Source organism: Tauraco erythrolophus, chromosome 13 (assembly GCF_009769465.1).
Source record: "Tauraco erythrolophus isolate bTauEry1 chromosome 13, bTauEry1.pri, whole genome shotgun sequence".
NCBI classification, from domain to species: domain Eukaryota; kingdom Metazoa; phylum Chordata; class Aves; order Musophagiformes; family Musophagidae; genus Tauraco; species Tauraco erythrolophus.
The window spans coordinates 20,475,992-20,495,464 of NC_141477.1; the positions used below are offsets into that span (position 1 = coordinate 20,475,992).

General features: G+C 42.3%; 1 protein-coding gene across 2 annotated transcripts in view; it reads right to left on the reverse strand.

The window, feature by feature from the left end:
- The window catches only part of CHRDL1 (chordin like 1), a 43,417-nt gene that overhangs the window by 20,867 nt on the left and 3,077 nt on the right, over positions 1-19,473 (reverse strand). For both annotated transcript variants that reach the window (XM_086619731.1, XM_086619730.1), the window contains exon 3: positions 16,977-17,070. In XM_086619731.1, coding sequence (XP_086475857.1) covers positions 16,977-17,070 — 94 coding nt within the window. The remainder of the gene's footprint in view (positions 1-16,976; positions 17,071-19,473) is intronic.

Sequence of the window (19,473 nt, forward strand, 5' to 3'; positions counted from 1 at the left end):
GAGGCAAAGAAGGCATTAAGGACCTCAGCCTTGTCTTCATCCCTAGTGACTAACGTACCCCCTGAGTCCAGTAGGGGCTGGAGGTGATCTTTAGCCCTCCTTTTGTTATTAATATATTTATAGAAAGACTTTTTGTTGTCCCTTACGGAGCTGGCTAGTCTAAGTTCCAATTGGGCTTTTGCCTCCCTGATTATCTCCCTACATGCCCTAACTTCCTCCCTGTATTGATTCCTGGATGCCTGCCCATTCTTCCAAGACTTGTAGACATCCCTTTTTCTTTTGAGATGTTCCCAAATCTCCTTTGTTATCCAAGCTGGTTTTCTACCCCGGCGGCTCGACTTCCGGCACACAGGGACAGCTCGCTCCTGTGCCTCCAGAATTTCCTTTTTGAATAGTAACCATCCCTCCTGCGCCCCCTTACCCTTGAGAGCTGTCTCCCATTGGACTTTGTTAACCAGACTTCTAAACAGCCCAAAGTCAGCTCGCCCAAAGTCCAGCTTGGCCGTTTTAGTGTTCCCTCTCCTAACTTCCCCTAGAATTGAGAATTCTATTATCTCGTGGTCACTAAGCCCCAGGCGTCCTCCAACCTTCACATCTCCCACAAGACCTTCTCTGTTCACAAACAGCAGGTCTAGGGGAGCTCCTTCTCTAGTCGGTTCACTAACCAGTTGTGAGAGGAAGTTGTCCTCCACACTCTGCAGGAACCGCCTAGACTGTTTCCTGACTGCCATGTTATACTTCCAACAGACATCAGGCAGGTTAAAGTCACCCATAAGGACAAGGGCTAGTGAGCGCGAGACTTCCCCCAGTTGTTTAAAGAATAGCTCATCAGTCTCACTGTCCTGATAGGGTGGCCTATAGCAGATACCCACTACAATATCCGCCTTCATAGGCCCCTCTTTGATTTTCACCCACAGACATTCTACTAGGTCATCCCCAACATTTAACTCTAAACAGTTTAGATCTTCCCTTACATACAGGGCAACCCCACCACCCCTTCTACCTCTCCTATCCCTCCTGAAGAGTTTGTAGCCATCCATGGTAGCACTCCAGTTATACGAGTCATCCCACCATGTTTCAGTGATGGCAACTATGTCGTAGTTTCCCCGGATAGCAAGAGCTTCCAGTTCCTCTTGTTTATTGCCCATACTACGTGCGTTTGTATAGAAGCACGTAAGTTGGGCTTTTGACCCCACGGGACCCCTAGCGGGGGAAGTTTTATTACCTGAGCTGTTATTTTTGGGATTCTCTTTAACCTCTAGGCAACTTGTGTGTTGCTCTTGACTACACATATCACCCCCTAGTATCACTGAGGCAGCAGGCCGAAGGCACCTGCCTACACTCCCTTCATCAGACAATGGAGGGCCGTCCTCGGCTGTTAATCCTCTAAGTCTGATAATACCCCCCACCCCCTTCACATCTAGTTTAAAGCCCTGTTGATGATCCCAGCTAGTTCTGTAGCGAGCAGCCTTTTCCCCTGTGGAGACAAACCCGCCCCGTCCCTAGATAGAAGATCTGGCATTAAGGTCAGCCCGTGGTTAAAGAAGCCTAGGTTGTTTTCCTCACACCACTTTTGTAGCCAATTATTTAAATCCTCGATCTTTGTTTTCCATCTTGTGTCATGTCCTAGAGTCGGTATGATAGAAGAGAATATTACTTGGGCCCCCGATCCCTTCAACATTCTTCCCAAAACCCTGAGATCTTTCTTAATAGTCCGGATGTTTCTTTTCCTAATGTCATCCATACCAACTTGGAAAAGAAGAAGAGGGTAGTAATCAGTGGGTCTGACTATAGATGGGAGTTTTTTTGTTACATCCCTAATTGTTGCCCCAGGAAGGGAGCAGACCTCCCTGTGTAAAGGGTCAGGTCTACAAATCTGGCCCTCCACACCCCTCAAAAGGGAGTCTCCTAAAACAATCACCCGCCTTTCCTTTTTAACTGAGGCTGTCTTGATGATACGTGTGGTCCTAGGGAAGGATACTAGCGTGTGTGTATCATCATCCTCCCTGGGTGTTGGTTCCACTTGTAGAGCTTCAAATCTGTTGTGTAATGGAACCTGGGAGGTAGTTGCAGGAGCAGAGGGGGCAGGCTTGCCGCGCCGGGCAGGGACCTGCTGCCATTGCTCATTCCCACCTGGATTCCTCTTCCCGGCCAGGTGGGGAGAGGTTGGGGGCTCCTCAGTCTGAGAAGCTGTGGTAGCCTGTTGGGTCTGCGGGCGGGAGCACAAAGTACTGGTCCATTGGTCAATCTCCCTCTCGCACTCCCTGATGGCCCTCAGCCTGCTTACCTCCTCTCTGAGCTCTGTCACCAGGCGGAGGAGTTCCTCCACCCTGGCACAGCTCCCACAAGTGAGTTCCCCGGTGGCAACCTGAGCCAATACACTTGGGGAACAAGACCTGCAGCTTACCTGGGTGGCAGCGTGCACCCAGCGGGGGTCCGTCTGGGAGGCTGCGTCGGTCCTGGCTGGCACCGGGCTGGAGGCAGCCTTCGCTTTATGCCTAGTGACCACCATGTCAGTCAGGGACTTCCGACCGGGCTCAACGCTCTGCCTGCTTGCTCTGTCTGCTCGCCCTGCCTGCGCGAACACCAGGAAACCATCAGGTTTTGGAACACCATCTTTTAGCTTTTTCTGTTTACAGCTATTCCTTCCTAGATTGTTGTAAAAACTTGGTCCTGAGATACTTTACCCTTACTTGGATATGGAGTAGAAGAGCATCAGTTATCTGCAACTAATCCCTTGAATAGCTTACACAAATTCCATGGGCAGTTCCTGGTGTTTGAAACAGTGGTAACTTCTGTAGAAGCATTTATGTGCAGAAAGTGAAAAGCAGTAACTGACTATGAGCAAACTAGCCTTTTGAGAACTGTGGAGTGACCCACTTGAAGAAGGGCTTTAGGATCCAGACCTTACTACAGTCAATTAAGTCTTCAGCTTGGATCTTTCTGGATAAAGTCAGGAGGTACAGGTACAATTGCTAACAATTTTGGGACACTAACAAACTGGCAAAACCAGTACAGAATCAGTACAGTCATGACATGATGATAGGTAAAATATTTTTGATGTGACATCTGACCTTCAAGACAAGAAAATCAGTTGCTTTTGGGTGGTCTTCACCATTGTGGAGAATGAGACCAAGCATCTTGGCTTTCTGAAAGTCATTGTGCCAGGTTTTACTGATCTGCAACCAGAAATAGGTTGAAGTGGTAACCTAGTGTCCTCCTGAAATGGAGACTTTACACATTAGACAACGTGTAGGCAAAGTTCATGCTGCTGCATACTTCTCAGCAGGGTCTGTTAGGACCCTGCACAGCACCTCTGTAGAGATCTGTGGGGTTTTACTGCATCTCTACAAGATACTTTCTTGTACAATATTCTGGCCATTCTTGTTAGTACTTAACACTCTCACTATTGCTTATTTTAGTATCAGAACATCTGGCAAAGATCATTTTTTAAAAATCCTACAGACTCTTGGCTTGCTGACTGAGAAACTATTTTTAAACTGCAACATTCAGAATCACCTAGTGTCATTTACTGAGAAAGACGGGCTTTTAACATCCAGCAGAAACGCTAGGCGCTCAGCCTGGCTTGGTTTTTGCAGTTTGTCTGTTTTATTAACCACCCTTACAAAAACAATCAAGTGCTAAACAATATGAAATTCATCATGAGGTCTAATGCCGTAAGAAACTTACCATACTGGGAACTGTTCTGCAGATAGTGTCTCTGGACTTTTTTAAGTAGTCAGATGATAGATTATGAATTTGAATACAGAGAGGATTTTATGAAACATGTTTTCTGAATCAACATGGAGCGTAAGCATGTACAGACCAAGAGACTGAGGATTTGGTTTGGAACCCTCTTCACTAGACAAGCAATTGAATTCTGCTGTTAGTCTGGGACAACTGTTTGCAGTGACATCTCTCCTGTGCGTTCACTTGCATTCCCAGTGAGTTTTACTTCTTACTGAACACAATTAGGAGAGTCAGTTTAGTTGCAACGGGTACTCCAAAGCTCTCTAGGCTGTATCCTGGTGCAGGAAACTGTCTTTGGACACTAGCTAACTGGTCATCTCACATGCTGCTTCTCTACAGAAATCAGGTCACCCCAAGTTGTAACGTAACATCATGAGAGGCCCTATTACTTGCCTTGACATTTAAAATTGGCAGAAGAATTGCAAGTTAACTATTCAGAAGCAACACAAAAAGAGCAATTATGAAGGTCAAAATAAAATACAGTTCTTGGAAATGTGCCAAAGGGGAACATGACGAGAGTACAAGAGTACTTGTCCTTGTTTTGCTTATCGAAAATATTATGAAACCTCAATCAGCTTAGGTACACACACTGTCCAACACAAGTGGGCAGCACTTTGATGACCTGACATCTGTTTTTGGGAAACTGTTTGCTTGGGTAGGAGTTGCACATAACCCTAGGACTCCTTGTGAAAAAAATAGTTACTTCTCCTCCTTTGTGGAGTCCAGGTCTTTTCCCTACAAGCAAAATCATTCTCTATAGAATCACAGAATCATTGAGCTTGGAAAAGACCTCTAAGAACATCAAGTCCAACCATCAACCCAATACCACCATGCCCACTAAACCATGTCCTGAAGTGCTACATCTGCACATTTTTTGAACACTTCCAGGCATGGTGACTCAACCACTTCCCTGGGCAGCCTGTTCCAATGTTTGACAATCCTTTTGGGGAAGAAATTTTTCCTAATATCCAATCTAAACCTCCCCTGGCACAACCTGAGACCGTTTCCTCTCATCCTATCGCTTGTTACTTGGGAGAACAGACCAACCCCCACCTCTCTACAACCTCCTTTCAGGTAGTTGCAGAGAGCGATAAGGTCTCCCCTCAGCCTCCTTTTCTCCAGGCTGAACAACCCCAGTTTCCTCAGCTGCTCCTCATAAGACTTGTGCTCCAGACCCTTCACCAGCTTCGTTGCCCTTCTCTGGACATGCTCCAGCACCTCAGTGAGGGTGTAGTGAGGGGCCCAAAACTGGACACAGTATTTGAGGTGCAGCCTCACCAGTGCCAAGTACAGGGGGATGATCACTTCCCTAGTCCTGCTGACCACACTGTTTCTGACACAAGCCAGGATGCTACTGGCCTTCTTGGCCACCTGGGCACACTGCAGGCTCATGTTCAGATGGTTATCAACCAACACTCCCAGGTCTTTTTCTGCCAGGCAGCTTTCCAGCCCCTCTTCCCCAAGCCTGTAGGGCTCCATGGGGTTGTTGTGACCCAAGTGCAGGACCTGGCACTGAGCCTGTTGAACCTTGTACAATTGGCCTCAGCCCATCGATCCAGCCTGTCCAGATCCCTCTGGAGAGCCTTCCTACCCTCGAGCAGATCAATCCTCCGCCCAGCTTGGTGTCATCTGCAAACTTACTGAGGGTAAGTAACTTAGGTTTAGTAACTTAAGTTACTTTAGGGTCTGCAAACTTACTGTAAGGTAACTTACATATAAATCAGTAGAGAGATACAGCGATGATTCTTGCTTATTGATCTTTTTACTGGTGTTTTTCACAGCAATGTTAAAGGCGAACACAATGTGTTCCAGGTTCCACTTCTAGGAGGATCCAAAATACTAACTGAATAAAAGAATAGGATAACTTATTCATGTGCAGAAAATTACATTTCTGGATAAAAACCTGCAGGTGGAGTTACAATTTACTAAGTGGGTTGAAAAAAATCCAGGCATCAATGTAGAATAAAATGCTAACTTACACTGACTGCAATTCGTGCTAGGACCTGGAAGCCTAAAATGCAGGGAAGAGCGAGCTGCAGATAAGATGTTGGAAACTTTCTTTATGTTATGCACCTTGCTACCTCTCTAGCTTTCTTCAACCGCTCCCAGAATGCAGGTTGCAGTTACCAAAGGCCAACCACAATGTAAAAAATGTTGTTTTCATCTACCACTGAAATGTGTTTTTAACACGAAACAAGCTGTCACCCACAGAAGCCTGTCACCCATCTGTCTTAGAATGGCATTCACTTTGTGTTTGTGTATGGGACAAGACTTCCCCAAATTAACTATCGTTCATAGCAATAGCTCTATCCTGAGCCAGACACATGCAGAGTAGGAACTGTGCCTCCCACGTCAACTTCCAGCTTCTGTCTGAAAGCGGAGCTGGGACTGGCAGCAGCAAAACCAGTTCTTGTCTTTTTTTGCCAAACACTCATGACAATGGGCTGACTTGTGGATTATTTTTTTTTTTTTAATCCTGGTGCTGAATCCATAAAACTTTAAGGGTAAGAACATACCTTAAGGTCCCACCTTGCATGTGGTGAACAGCATCTTTTACACCACAGTACAGATCAGTCCATTTCTTTCAAATGGATCCCAGTGAAGCCAGGGGATGACTTCTGGAAGGACGTACTGTTCAGTAAATAACTCTGGAGTCTAGGACTCTTAAGTAAACAAGGTGTAATGTTTTAATTTCAATTTCAGGGCAGCAATATTGAAGATTAATTCAAAGCACATGAGCTGTGCTGTGGTTCCAAACATTGCCCTTCAGCAGGTAATGTTTTTGCACCTCGTTCAGGAGAAACTAAACTAAGAGGAAAGTCCTGACAAATGAAGTGATGTGCTTCATTCTCGATGGAGTATGCTAGTGATACCTTGTGTCACTGGAATATGGGGAAAGCAACAGCAAGTGATATATTAGTGACACATCAGATGGCAGTGGGTTTGGACTCTCCTTGTTTGCTGCCTTCTAACTCACATTTCTTATCTTTCTGTGTCACCAAAGTCATCTGTACACTGCTTGAGAATCTGAAGCTCCTTTGCAGCTTCTACTGACTGCAAGAGACAGACTTCAATCTGGCACCTTGCTGAAGCAGGGCCAGAGTGAGAGACTGCAATTTACTCTTAGAGTTACTTTTGACTGCACAGCCAGTTGGAACGTGTGTGAATCCTCTGTCGTCCTGATGTACAGGACAGAAACACAAAGCGAGTAAATCTAATCACTTTGAAACCTGCATTGCGAGGGGACCTGGCCTGAACTCCTCTCTCCAGCTTTTCAATGATACGTGCCTCTTCCTGTTGCTGGAACATTCGTTTTGACAGTTACATAAGCACGAATAGATGTGAGAAGTCGTGGAGCTGCTCTGATTAACAGTATCTGAACTAGCCTCCTTTCACCTAAGGAATCAGAGCTCTGAAAAAGTAGCAATGAGTCCTTTGACCCCTGCTGCCTTGGTGTCTATGTTCCAAGGAGTTCAGCCAAATCTCTTCCCAGTCCTGAAAAAAATCTAACTGCAAGTAACATTCCAAGTAAAAGATAAAGAATCCTGCCTCCAGGCAGAAATCCTCTATATTAGGCTCTTCCCTATACTACACATAAGCCAATGGAATATGGTTATTATATATAAGAAACAGCTCTTCAGTATGATACACGTATTTGGAATAAAGGAATAAATATGTGTTGATAATCTGATCCTTCCAATTCAAAACAGAGCAGCTTAGGACTTAAAGAGGTGAGGAAAGCATCCTGCAGAAAGAGATTATGCAGCTTGCTAGGAGAGGGACAAGTCAGCGAGATTTCGATCATAGTTACGTTGAATAAATCTGGAACAACTCTGTTGATTGAACTAACCCTAATACTATGTGTTCAAACCAAACTGTATTTTTTAAAATATTCTTTTAAAAAAGATCCTCATGTTTATATGGGGAAAAGATCACATAAATAATATTCTCCTGTGTTTATGTAGTCCATTTCATGCAGAAATAGCAGTGCTTTTATATAACACAGAGCACTTGCCCATTTTCCTGCAGTTCCAGTGAAACTAAGGTACAGGGACAGCAGAAAGTTTGCTTTGTACTCAGAGATCCAATTTCTGCTTATCTTCCAGTCCATTTGTACCAGAAGGGCCAGTGCAAAGAAGCATATAGCTGGGAATCTGGATTTCCTCATTCTGCCACTGTGGTTCACTTCCCCAAAAAGGCCTTCGGTGCAGGAGGCGTTCTGTGATCGTATTTCGGCCACCTCAGCATGAGCGTGCTATGCCAGGGCCGCTTGGTGAGAGGGGCCAAACGCAGAGGGCATAAAGAAAACAGAAAAGCGTGGGAATCTCTGTATTTTAGGCAGCAAGGGAGATGCTGGAACACAAGTGTCATGGTGACCTGGGATAACACATGCTCTGTTTTTTCCAGAAATTTACCAAACTTTCCGCAGTATCTGTGGAGGCCTCTTGCACACATTTGCCTCAGAAAGGCAGGAAACGTGTCAGTGCCATCGACTCAGTTACTGCATATTCCCAACCTTCTCCTAGTGCATCCTCAGGTCTGGACAACTAATCCGAGCCCTGAGTGCCCTCAGCACATGGTGGGACCAGCTGCTATTGCAAACTGGCTGTTGCAAGGTCAAAACCACCAGCTGCTGAAAGGGTAAATGTTTTTACCCCTATCATGTCAAGAAAGGTAAAACACAAATTTTCTAGAGCTCCTTCATCACCAGAACTAAATCCTAATTCATCATCTCATGAGAATACAGGAACCTCAGACAGAGGAAACCTATTAAACTGTTTCAGTGCAAGGTTATCTTCTAGGGAGCACCTAGTATTATTTTAAATAACTTTTGTGGCTGGAGGTCCTTGGGGGATTATAGGACGGCATAGAGAGCAAATGGATTTCTTTCCTGTTAAAATTTCCTTTGCTTTATTTCTTCCCTCTACTTTTGTTTCCACACTACATGAATGTGTCAACTCAAGGTCTGATCTGAAGTCCATTGAACTAAACAGATTGGAACATGGCCCAAACACCTACTCTGTGTGGTACAGTGCAAAGGCAGTTTCCTCTTTCATCTTCTGGCTCGTATTTCTACCATACTCCTTAACATTTCTAGAGAGGGGACTATATCACAGTCAATAACTGCATCTGTTTCATAGAAGGCTTAGTCCAAAACCTATCAAAGCTAATAGAAATCTGTTGATTGACTACAGTAGATTCTGGATCAACCCTCAGTCCATCGGTATTTAGCCTTTTCCCTCAGTCATGCATCACAATCCAACTTATTATAAATCTATGAGTTAAAGGAACATAGATTATGTGTGAAAGTCCCTTTAAAAACCAACAAAAACAGTGCAACGATGTTGTTTTTAAAGCAGTGGCTGAGGCTGACAATAAATTTGGGTTGAAAAGTTGTGCACTATCCCAAAACTGCAAACACAAGCTCTAAACAAAATCCATATGTGCCTCTCAGAGGTGCAGGTGTCAAAGATATTAAGCCACAAAATGCTTTGCATTAAAATGACTTCAAGGACCAGGTTAAGCTCTAAAAACTCCAAGGTAATTCAGAGTTAATCACAACAGCTAGTCTTTAATATGGTCAGGTGGTAGAAAGTGTATGAAACTCATTGCTTGAAGGAACTAGTAGCACCTTATCTAGACAGTATGAACTTTCATACGGATTCAAGGCAAAGATGTAGTTTCAGTTTAAACATTCAAAAAGCTGTTGGTTGTTTTTTAGCTTTCTAGGGCTAAAGTCAAGCTCTTCCCATTATTTTAATATATTTTCTGCAGCTTAATTTCCTGTGTTTTCTTTTATAGTGGCATAAAAAATTGCCCAGCAAAACTCTGACGGAATCATAAAACACTTCCTAGGTTGCTCCATTTTAATTCTTGCTCTGAGGTTGAACTGTTACATGAATCTCTTGTAGCCAAGGAAACAAATTGAGTGAAGCTTTGGTGCATTTTGAATCCTGTCTGAAGCATCTTTGAAGCTCTTGGACGTTATCTTGGAAAAATTCTGAGCAGCCTATCCTATCCTATCATGTCAGTCCAAGGAATGGAAGTTCTAATGCTGTCATGCATGCAGGAAGATACATATTTTTTTCAGTGAATTTTGAATGCTGATTTACAGATATATTGTTTGAATTTTTATGGTCAAAAAAGCAGAATGGAAACAAGTGATAACCTCAATCTGGATGTGATAGCAAACATTCCTTACAAAGCTAGTAACAAAGGCAGATCACAAAACAAACTGAATTATCTGAGTGCACGTCAATAGGAAAAAATGAGGCATGTCTCAAGAAACCCTGTATCATTATCTTTCCAAATCAAATTTACTTCCAAATAAACAATTTATTTCAACTATCTGACAGCTACCCATTGCTGGGACTATACAAAAACCAGAGCATCTCACTAATCCCTGGTGCTGTGTAACATTCTATGAGTCTTTCATATCGCAGATTATCAATATCCACCTTGTTTGTATCTGTGGAGTAACCATAAACAAGCACGGCTCTGTAATCCTATGGTACCTCCATGGGAACCAAATGCAGACCAGAAAAATTTGAAATTTACTCTTATCAACAGAAAAAGTTCTCCAGTTATTACTATCAGCTTCTGTGTGTGTTGGCATAACTATTCTGCAGTCTCCCGTACCGTGACTGCCGAGAGCTTGGGTCACAGGTTATTTTTAATTTCTTTTTCATTATCTGAAAAGTGCAGAGGTGGGCGGTGAAGCCATAGCTACTGGGCATGCAGGCAGTGCAACAGCATGGATTAAAGGTCTCGAGAGATTCAGATGAGGAAAAGTAACAGGGGAAGGTGGAGGTGAACAATGAAGGGAAGCTGAGTATGCAGAATTTCTTCCATGAACTGAGGCTCATGTCAGACATGTGACAAAGTGGACAGGATGCTGAGAATGTGGCCAGTTTTTCTAAAATCTGAGCTGTGCCTATAGCTCCAAACTCGTATTTCCGTTGATGGACTGTTGTTTAAGTGCCAACTGTCTACTCCCTGGTGTCAGGAAAATGATCCTTATAGGACTCATTAATAAGGTGGTTATGAACTTGTTATACACCATGCATCAGTTACATAATATACAGATTTTATTCTTTGGATGAACAGTTCAGATAAGCACGGATAATGGTTTCAAATGGTCAAGATTTTCAGAGCCTAGCTTTTTATACTATCTCTCAGACAATTCAGCTGCTTCCAGAAGTGCTATATAAGCAAAGAATAAAACCAGTAAGACTTTCAGGCTTTACAGTTCATTCATTAATGTTCAGTGTTCCTGAAGTTTCCCCACTCTTGTATTCCAAAAGTAACTGTACTGCGTTTTCTTTTTCCTCACTTTTTTAGCACTGTGTTTTGTATGGACACGCTTCCAGGGACTTTCAGTTGTACATGTGGTGCACTACGCTGTCACTGATAGATTAGACTTTGTAGGTAACATGTAGGTCAGATGTTTGAACGCCTCCAGTGCTAATTGTTGATGGCTACAAAAGAGGTGTGTGGAGGGAACCTCAGTTATTATAACATTGTACTTTCAATGCCTAACTTTACTGATGCTTGTGCTGCCTTAGATTTTTTTTCATCTGAACATTTCTGCCATCATTTAACCATCCTCAATCAATGACTGACTTACAGAGAGATTATCCTCTACTGTTCCTTAATCCCTGCTAGCCCAAGTGCCCTACATGTGTCAAGCACAGTGCTCCCATTAGCTGTGTGTGTGGGACTAAGAATTCAGTATCAAAATCACTTACAGGCTGTTGTTGTTTTCCACCAGTGATGGTTTTATAAGATTTCTCCACAATTTATCAAGTCTTTCATAAAGTTATAGCTGTTATTGCTCTGTTGTTTTCCTCTCACAGATCACATCTAGGTCTTTAGGAGGCATCTTTGTAAGCTGCCTCTTTTTAATTATTGTCTCAAAATACAGCATGTATCGACTTTCAGTAGCTATAATATCTGCTACTGTCATATTCAGATTTCAGAAGAAGAATCATGAAAAAAAGAAATTCTATCTGCACATCATTCTTCTCATGACAATCTCCTTGTGGCCTTCTTCCCTAATCCTTTCACCATTATATAAGAGAAAGGAAATCACAAGCTCAGGGATTGTTTATATTGCTGCATGACCAATGGTCTCAAATCTTTTCATGGCACAAGATGGAAAGTGTTTTGGCAGCACAGCTCATGAAGAAATTCTGCTGTCTGGAGACTTAGGCAACAGAGCTTAACATACAGAAAGCAAAACGGTTTCTGTGTTTGCAACTTGTCAGGGTTGAGAACTTTGAAGATCTTTCAGGGTAAGACAGAGATCTGATCTTTTGGTCAGTAGAAGAGTTCTAAAGTTTCACAAGTCATATGTGAAGTCTCAATCAATCTCCAAATTCTCGTGAAATACTTGGCTGTTTGAACCATGCGTATTGGTTCAGGCACAACTTTTAGAAGGATGACATGCTCTTTGCCAGGTTACTCATAAAAATTCTTGACCTTGAGTATTGCGATAATAGTCTGTTTTCAGTCTGGAATTCAGGATATGAAGTGTTTCTGACTTTAATTTCAGCATCGGTCAACAGAGATACATTTTATATGGGAGGTAACAACTGTTCTTTTACTAACAGCATGGCAAACAAGATCTACTCAGTAAGGGACCACCTGAACATCTCTTACTATTACCATATTCGTATGTTTTTTTCTCTTTCCTACTCAGGCCTCACACCCATCTATTTAAGGCAATTAAAACTCCTTGTAACTTCAGTCAGATCTGGGCCATGAGTTTCTCCCTTAGTGATATGAGAAGCGTAGGTGGTAGCAACAAGAATTGTACAGAGAATGGAAGAGTTGAGCACAATATGCCTTCCTCCATCCCACAAATATTTGTGAAATAGATTGGGTTTTTCCGAATGGAAGGATGAGAAGACCAGAACTGAGAGCCTGAGAGCTCTGGTGTGTGAGGTGGGTAGAACCCAACACCCCTTCACCAAATGGTTTATTTTATGTGCATCCTGCAGTGGAAAATCATTCCACTAGAGCATTCCAACTGCCCAAGTTGAAGACTTTGGTTGTAATTCAGTTCGAGATGCACTGTATTATGCACATGCTTCTGTGCTTACATACAGAATGTGCATTAGGTCAGCGGGTGGTGAACATACTCAGCATCTTACAAGGCTGAGTGTTTAAAGAGTGCAGTGTGTTACCTGGACTAGCCCAGTTACTGGAAGGAATTGAGAAAAGGTAGCACTGAGCAAATTGCAGACGCATTTTCCTGCTTCTTAGGCGAGTTTCGCGGTGCAGTGAGCTCTGCACTGTCCTACCCAGGCTGCTTCCAGGATCTAAAATAGCTAGTTCAAAGACACAGGTACTACTAAGTCATGCTGCAGTCTACTGTGCAGACATAGCCTCATTTATTTTTAGGTGATGTTCTCAGACCACTACTGTGAGATACCTGATCTGGTCCATCTTTTTATTTAGTCCAGATATGTATATAGGTACCACCTGGCATTCCATATCTAAAGAACAATGAAAAGTACATCAGAAAAGTGGTTTGAATTTGATACAGAAAAATCATAGTACCAAGGAGCTTAAACTTAAATGTGTTACTAATCATGAGCATTCTTGGAAGCCAGTGTGTTTAGTTGGGGCAGAAAGCTTAAAAAATACTAGAGCCAGATGGGCTGATTCATACATTAGCATGCAGCTAATCAAACCAGCAAGTGGAATATGGAAAACCTTTCTAAATCCTGCAATTGTGCATTTTTGCTTCTGATGTAAGCTTCACCCATCTTACATTTACGTATTGCAGAGGGTACTCAAAAATTTTAGATCTTTAACTAGACTCTAAATGTTTCGATTCGCAATCGTTCCATGTAGAAATGACACAATCTGCAATAAATGTTCCATTTATAAAGGCAATACAAGAACTTGTACATGAAGCTTATTTTCATGACAGGAGGCAGGAGGTCTGAAGTCCACTGTAGCTCAAGAGCCGATCCAGCTCTAAGAATGATGGTGAATTCTCTCCCTGACTCTATAATCACCTCTCCTCTGACAATGCCTGGAGCATCTTGAGGTAGAAAGGAAGAGTTCCAAGCTCAGAAGCATGTGATGTCCTTTTGGATCTCACTAACGTGTAAAGAGAGTCCCAATGAATGTGAACCTAGTATTTTTGGTTACTGATGTGTCATGATAAGAATCTAATTCAGATAGTAAAATACTCTTCAGAGCTGCAAAAGGAAGGAATATCTAGTTTTGTATAAGACACAAGGTCTGGATTTTGCCAATGCTATAAAGAATAGTTTAAAAAAAAAAAAAAAAAGTTAGCAGTGGTAGAAGCTGGTAGGATTGAACCACTGGTGAAAAGTAGAAGATGCTTCATAACATATGTTCAACAACTATTTAAGATTCATGGTGGATGGTGCCAAGGAGACAGGATACAAACACTGCATCTCTTTGTGTCAGCAAGTCCAGTGTCACTATGGAGGCAGGAGACATTAATTCCAAGGGGAGAGCAGTGCCAACTTTTCTCAAAGGAATCCCTTCAACAGCTCCTCCACTTAGGTAGTTATGAAGTTCAGCTTCCAATGAAAGTTACTGCCTCCTGGCATTACCTCTGCTTCATTAAATAAGGAGGCAGTTATTTGGGCAGCTACACTGCACAAGGCCTGCAGAAAGGCGGGAGGAAGAGCCCAAAGCCACTGGGACTAGCACTACTCAGTTCTGAAATGCAGCTTGAGAAACTGAGGGGAAACATACGTGGCAGAATATAATGAGCATTTATGAGAGTAATTCAAATGGATGGCTACGGCCAGAGCTCTGGCCCGTTCCATTAACAAATAACCAGGGAAACCAGAGAAGTGAATTTCCTGCATATCGTGGGATGCTGCACAAAAGACATTGTATGCCAGACACTTAGGAATGGAAAGCTGGCATAGGATGTGCAAGAATGCTTGAGATTCCTGTTCAGATCAGGCAGGAACATTACCACTGAAGATAGAGTACCGAATATAATATGCATAATCACTGCAGAAAGTACAATGCAAATAACCCTCGAAATCACAGGAGATTCCTGGTCCTCTTTTGCCTAACGTTGCTGCAGATCTATCTGAATTACAGATTCAATTAGGGAAAAAATAAGCCTTAGTGGGACTCTCATATTTAATGAGATGCTGCCCAGCTACCAATTTAATGGCCCACCATACGTGATAGACTCTAGGAGCTGTTAAGACCAGATAATGGATCACAATTCAGGACGAGCTCATTCTGATAATTTTCTGGATTTATCAGTTTAAACACACAGTACACAATTCTAGCTGAAGACTGTGAATAACATGAAGTTAATTTGATACGAAGGACTTGAGAGTTTACAGGGGCCCTTTCTCATTCTTACTAGGTCATTGTAGAATGTTTTAAAATCTTGATAGGTATCACGACATTTACAGCCTTGTGAACAGAAAAAAAGCCAAACAGTTCATTGCCAAAGTGCACTTGAAGCAAAAACAGTCAATCTAGAAACATTTCTGTTTCTATACTAAATATTGTAGAGACACTAAAAAAAAAAAGAAAAAGTTCCTGACCCCAAATGCCCATTACATACTGAGAGTGGGATTTCTGTGATTTAACTTGAGCTGTCAAAAAAGTAAGCATCTAGCATAAGCTATTTGCCTGTGCTCCTTCAATAATCTGTGGAGATATCCAGGCATCTCCAGAGGAAAATTCTTCTCATTCTGGGTAACAGGATGAATCACCCTCAGGGGACAGCATGTTTCCAACAGCTATAAAGGGTATCTAGATGATTCCCTTGCCAATTGAAGTTTAGATTAGCTGGAAAAACAGACGGGATTTTGCGCACACTGGCACACCAGTCCTTCTTTTGATCTGAAAACAGAAAAGGGGTTCATGTTCCTAGCATCTTTCCACACAACCTAACAGTAGTAGTTGGTCAAATAAAGCATACCAACTTACAAACTTTCTTTCCTATGTATCAGACCGTCATAGATAAAACTCTACCATCAGCTAGCTGCCAGAGCGTTAGATCTAACGTTGAATGGGATGAGAATCTCATCCCAGGACACAAGAAGAGTGACATCATGGCATCAGATGAGTTATGTGCTTGAAATGCTTCTTCCTCATAACTGATTAAAAAAGGATTCTAGATACCTAGATCAGATATTGCTACACACATCTGATAGACAGATGTATATAATTGTCAGGAAAGATGAATCCTACCAAAAACTAATGGTGGGTGCCATTTATTCTCCAGTAAGCGCAATGAACGCGCTCCAATCCCAGCTGAACAGCAAACTGACTTGTGTGCTCACGTCCCTCCTCCATCGCATAGTGCCTCCTGCTCACAGGTTTTGGTCAGGGAACAGCTGTTTTCCTCAGACAATGAAACTCTCTAGAGAAAGTCAAATAAACTCCCTTTCTACGATGCTGCATGAATACTCTTTTATAAATGGAAATGAGGGGTGCCACTAAGACAGACATTTAGGGAAAAGCTCCAGTCAAATCTAGCAGCCATTAGGCCATGTCGGGAATGCTGTAACAGCCTCGTGAAAGATCCTGCTTAGTCTCTTTCATACAGTGGCTCTTAATAATGAGCATATAATAAATGTACAGTCTGGAGGAATTTACTATACAGTATCCAATTGGATTTATATAGTCATAAACTTCTACAGCACTGCTTCTATGATTTACAACAGTCTCTACTAATTATGAAGCTATGCCTGGATTTGAGATGTAAGAGGCGAATGTTACCAGACTGGTTGTACAGGGATACTACACAAATGCACATTTGCCAGAGCAATTTTGAATCGCTTGTTAACAGAGAACCATTGCGAATAACCATGTATTTTCGTCTGCTCTTACGAAAAGCCCAGGAAGTTTGTGGGATGGGGTTTTATTGTGATGGAGTTTAGAAATAAGGGAAGGATTGAGGAGTGAATAGTCCATGGACCCCATCAGCAAAACTTGGGCTACCTTCTGCCTGGATTGTAGGGGACTGGACTTGCTAGCTTACCTAATCCCCTCCCAAATCTATACTTCTGATTTCCTAAAAAGAAACCACCATAGGAAATACCATGACTTACTGTAGGACAAGCCTCTCATGACCCAAATGGATATAGAAGGATGTTACACTTGACAGAAGTTTTCCAGCACAGACATTTAATTTTGCTGTTACTCAGCATATTAAATAAGTATTTCAGAAAGGACTGTATGTCATTAATAGGAATTACCTGGGCATCGTGGGCAGCACAGCTGTGGTACGTGCACAGGGGAAGGACAGTGCAGACTTGGGCATCTTATTCTGCTGCACAGTACATTTCCATTCTGCAGGTGGAACATAATACAATACCTTAATGAAATGGGCTGTCTTACCCAATTTCTATGTGTTCTCTATTCTGCATCTAGATATTTCAAAAGCAAATGCCTTTTTACAACATTCTGATTTCACTCACACCAGGGTTAAGCCCAGACTACTTTCACTGCCTTTGAATTTGTGCTGGAGGTCAGAATGTAGCAGAAATCCATACAAACCTTAAAATCAGAGGAAGAGCCTAGAAATGGATTGCAACAAACTTCATTTGTGTTTTTCTTTCGAGCAGATTACACTTAGGAATTGCATTTTCAAAACTAAGACACAGATAATGAATGGTAGGTCTCTGAGATATCCCCTACGGAGGGTTAGTTCAAGACCGCAAGAGACAATAGCGTCTGTAATTGTTCCTGAAAACTGTGGAGAGTCTTTTGTTTTCATTTTATGGGTTCCCCAGTAGACAAAAAACACCAGTTGGTACGTAGCCATTTTTCTAAGAAATATGAGCAAGTCTCGGGAATAGTGCTCATTATTCATGTCATTAACGTAATATTCTATTTGACCACATCTAAGTTTGATTTATAATTAAAACACAGGGAATTTTCATTCTCCAGTGTCTGTAACCAGAAAAGACTATCCATTTCAAATTCCCATTTCCCATCTATAATTCAACCTCCTAATTTAGCTCTGAGTTGCTCATGTTTATAGCAAGAAAGATCTTTCAGTATGAACACTGATAGTATGGTATGACTGTAGTTTTAGGTGGTGTCAGGAATAAACCCACTTCGTTTTCATATGCCTTCTGGAGCACTGAAACATTTCCAGTGGAGGTGCAGACTTCCTCAGATAGCATATATATAGGCCTTCCTAACCATCTCTTTCAAAACAATCCATTGACTCCTAAATATCTGCAGACCCCAGGCTGGAATCTAACGACGTTAGATCATTACTACATGAACTACATTTGGAAAAAGACACTAAAAATGATATCACTTTCTGTTTCCAATGATGACTGAAATTAAATATACTGATATTATAGAGGAGGAGCAAAGTTTAGGTTGTAGACTCTTTGCAGGATAGGGAGTATCACTGGTCTGCACAGCTCCTTGCCCAGCAGACCTTCACTTGAGAGCCTGTAAAGTACGACCGTAGAAGAAAGGCTGGCACTGCCTGCTGGCCTGGCTCCATGTTGCTTAACTTGATCTGTTCCACGGCCTCACTCCTTTTTTAATTATTAGTCCTGTGAAATCTCCTAGGGGAATGTTTACTTTCTGTGCATGATCAGCTTTGATAAAAAAATCTGCAGGCCTGCTTTGCTCCCCAGAGCTGCCTGCAGTACTCCACTGCTTGCAGCAGGACAGAACTATTTTAACTGACTTATAGATTCACAGTGATTTTTGGGAGACCAAGCCCTTCTGACTGCAGCAGGACTTCAGCTCCTGTAGGTCTCTGTGTGTCAGGGTCATGGTTGGCATTTCTGCATCAGATACCTATAGAGTAAGAGTGCATCTCTTTTCCCAAGCTGGGTTATCAGTGCTAAGCGTGGAGAGCTTTCCTTTTAGCCCCTGAAGTCTGCAAATCTCACTATGAACACAAGCAAAAAGCTCCTGTATTTTACAGAGTAAAATAATGATCTGACAAACTGTGAGTGCTCCAATTTACTTGAGAGTAACAGTCTCTACTGTGTATTTCAGGGGAGGAGGGGTTGTAAAAGAAATGGGGAACAGAGCGAGAACACTGAATTATGTTTAGTTTCATTCTGGTTTAAGTATGTAAATTATAACTTGTAAAAATACAATACTACATACACACAAAAACAGGAAGGCTTTTTTTTTTTTTTTAATCCCAGGCTGAATAATTTGGCCTCTGTTTAGTGAGTTAATTTGTCTCGCTTTTTCTTAAACATTAGAAGTGTGTGTTGGGGGGGACGGATGGACAGACCGTTGTTTAGAGATGGAGCAAACAACCAAGTAGAGTCCAGAACCACGTCTGAGCTGCATGTACTGGTAATTACCACAAGCAGTTTCCTTCTTTGCTAACCTTCTTGTCCTGAACTGTCACTCTGGTCTTCCATGCCCATGTGGGAAGGAAAGAAATAAAATAAATTCCCATTTCTTGGAGCCTTGAAGTGCATGGGTATGCCTGGATCACAGCAGTGCTGTTCTCTAGAGGAGCGTACCATGCACTTTCCCATCCCTCTAGACTGTCTAACATCTTCCTAAAAAAATTAATGGAGCAATGATTTGTATCCAGATCTCTACAGTTTCCAGTGAATTTCATCCCAACCCAAGACACAACCTTCCAGCAATTTAATGAGTGTTTTGCCACACATGGACTCTGAGGGAGTTTTCAACTTTGCATATGGATCAGCAAGAGTGAGTGGAAACTCCTTTGTGCTACAACCAAAGTCTTTTCCT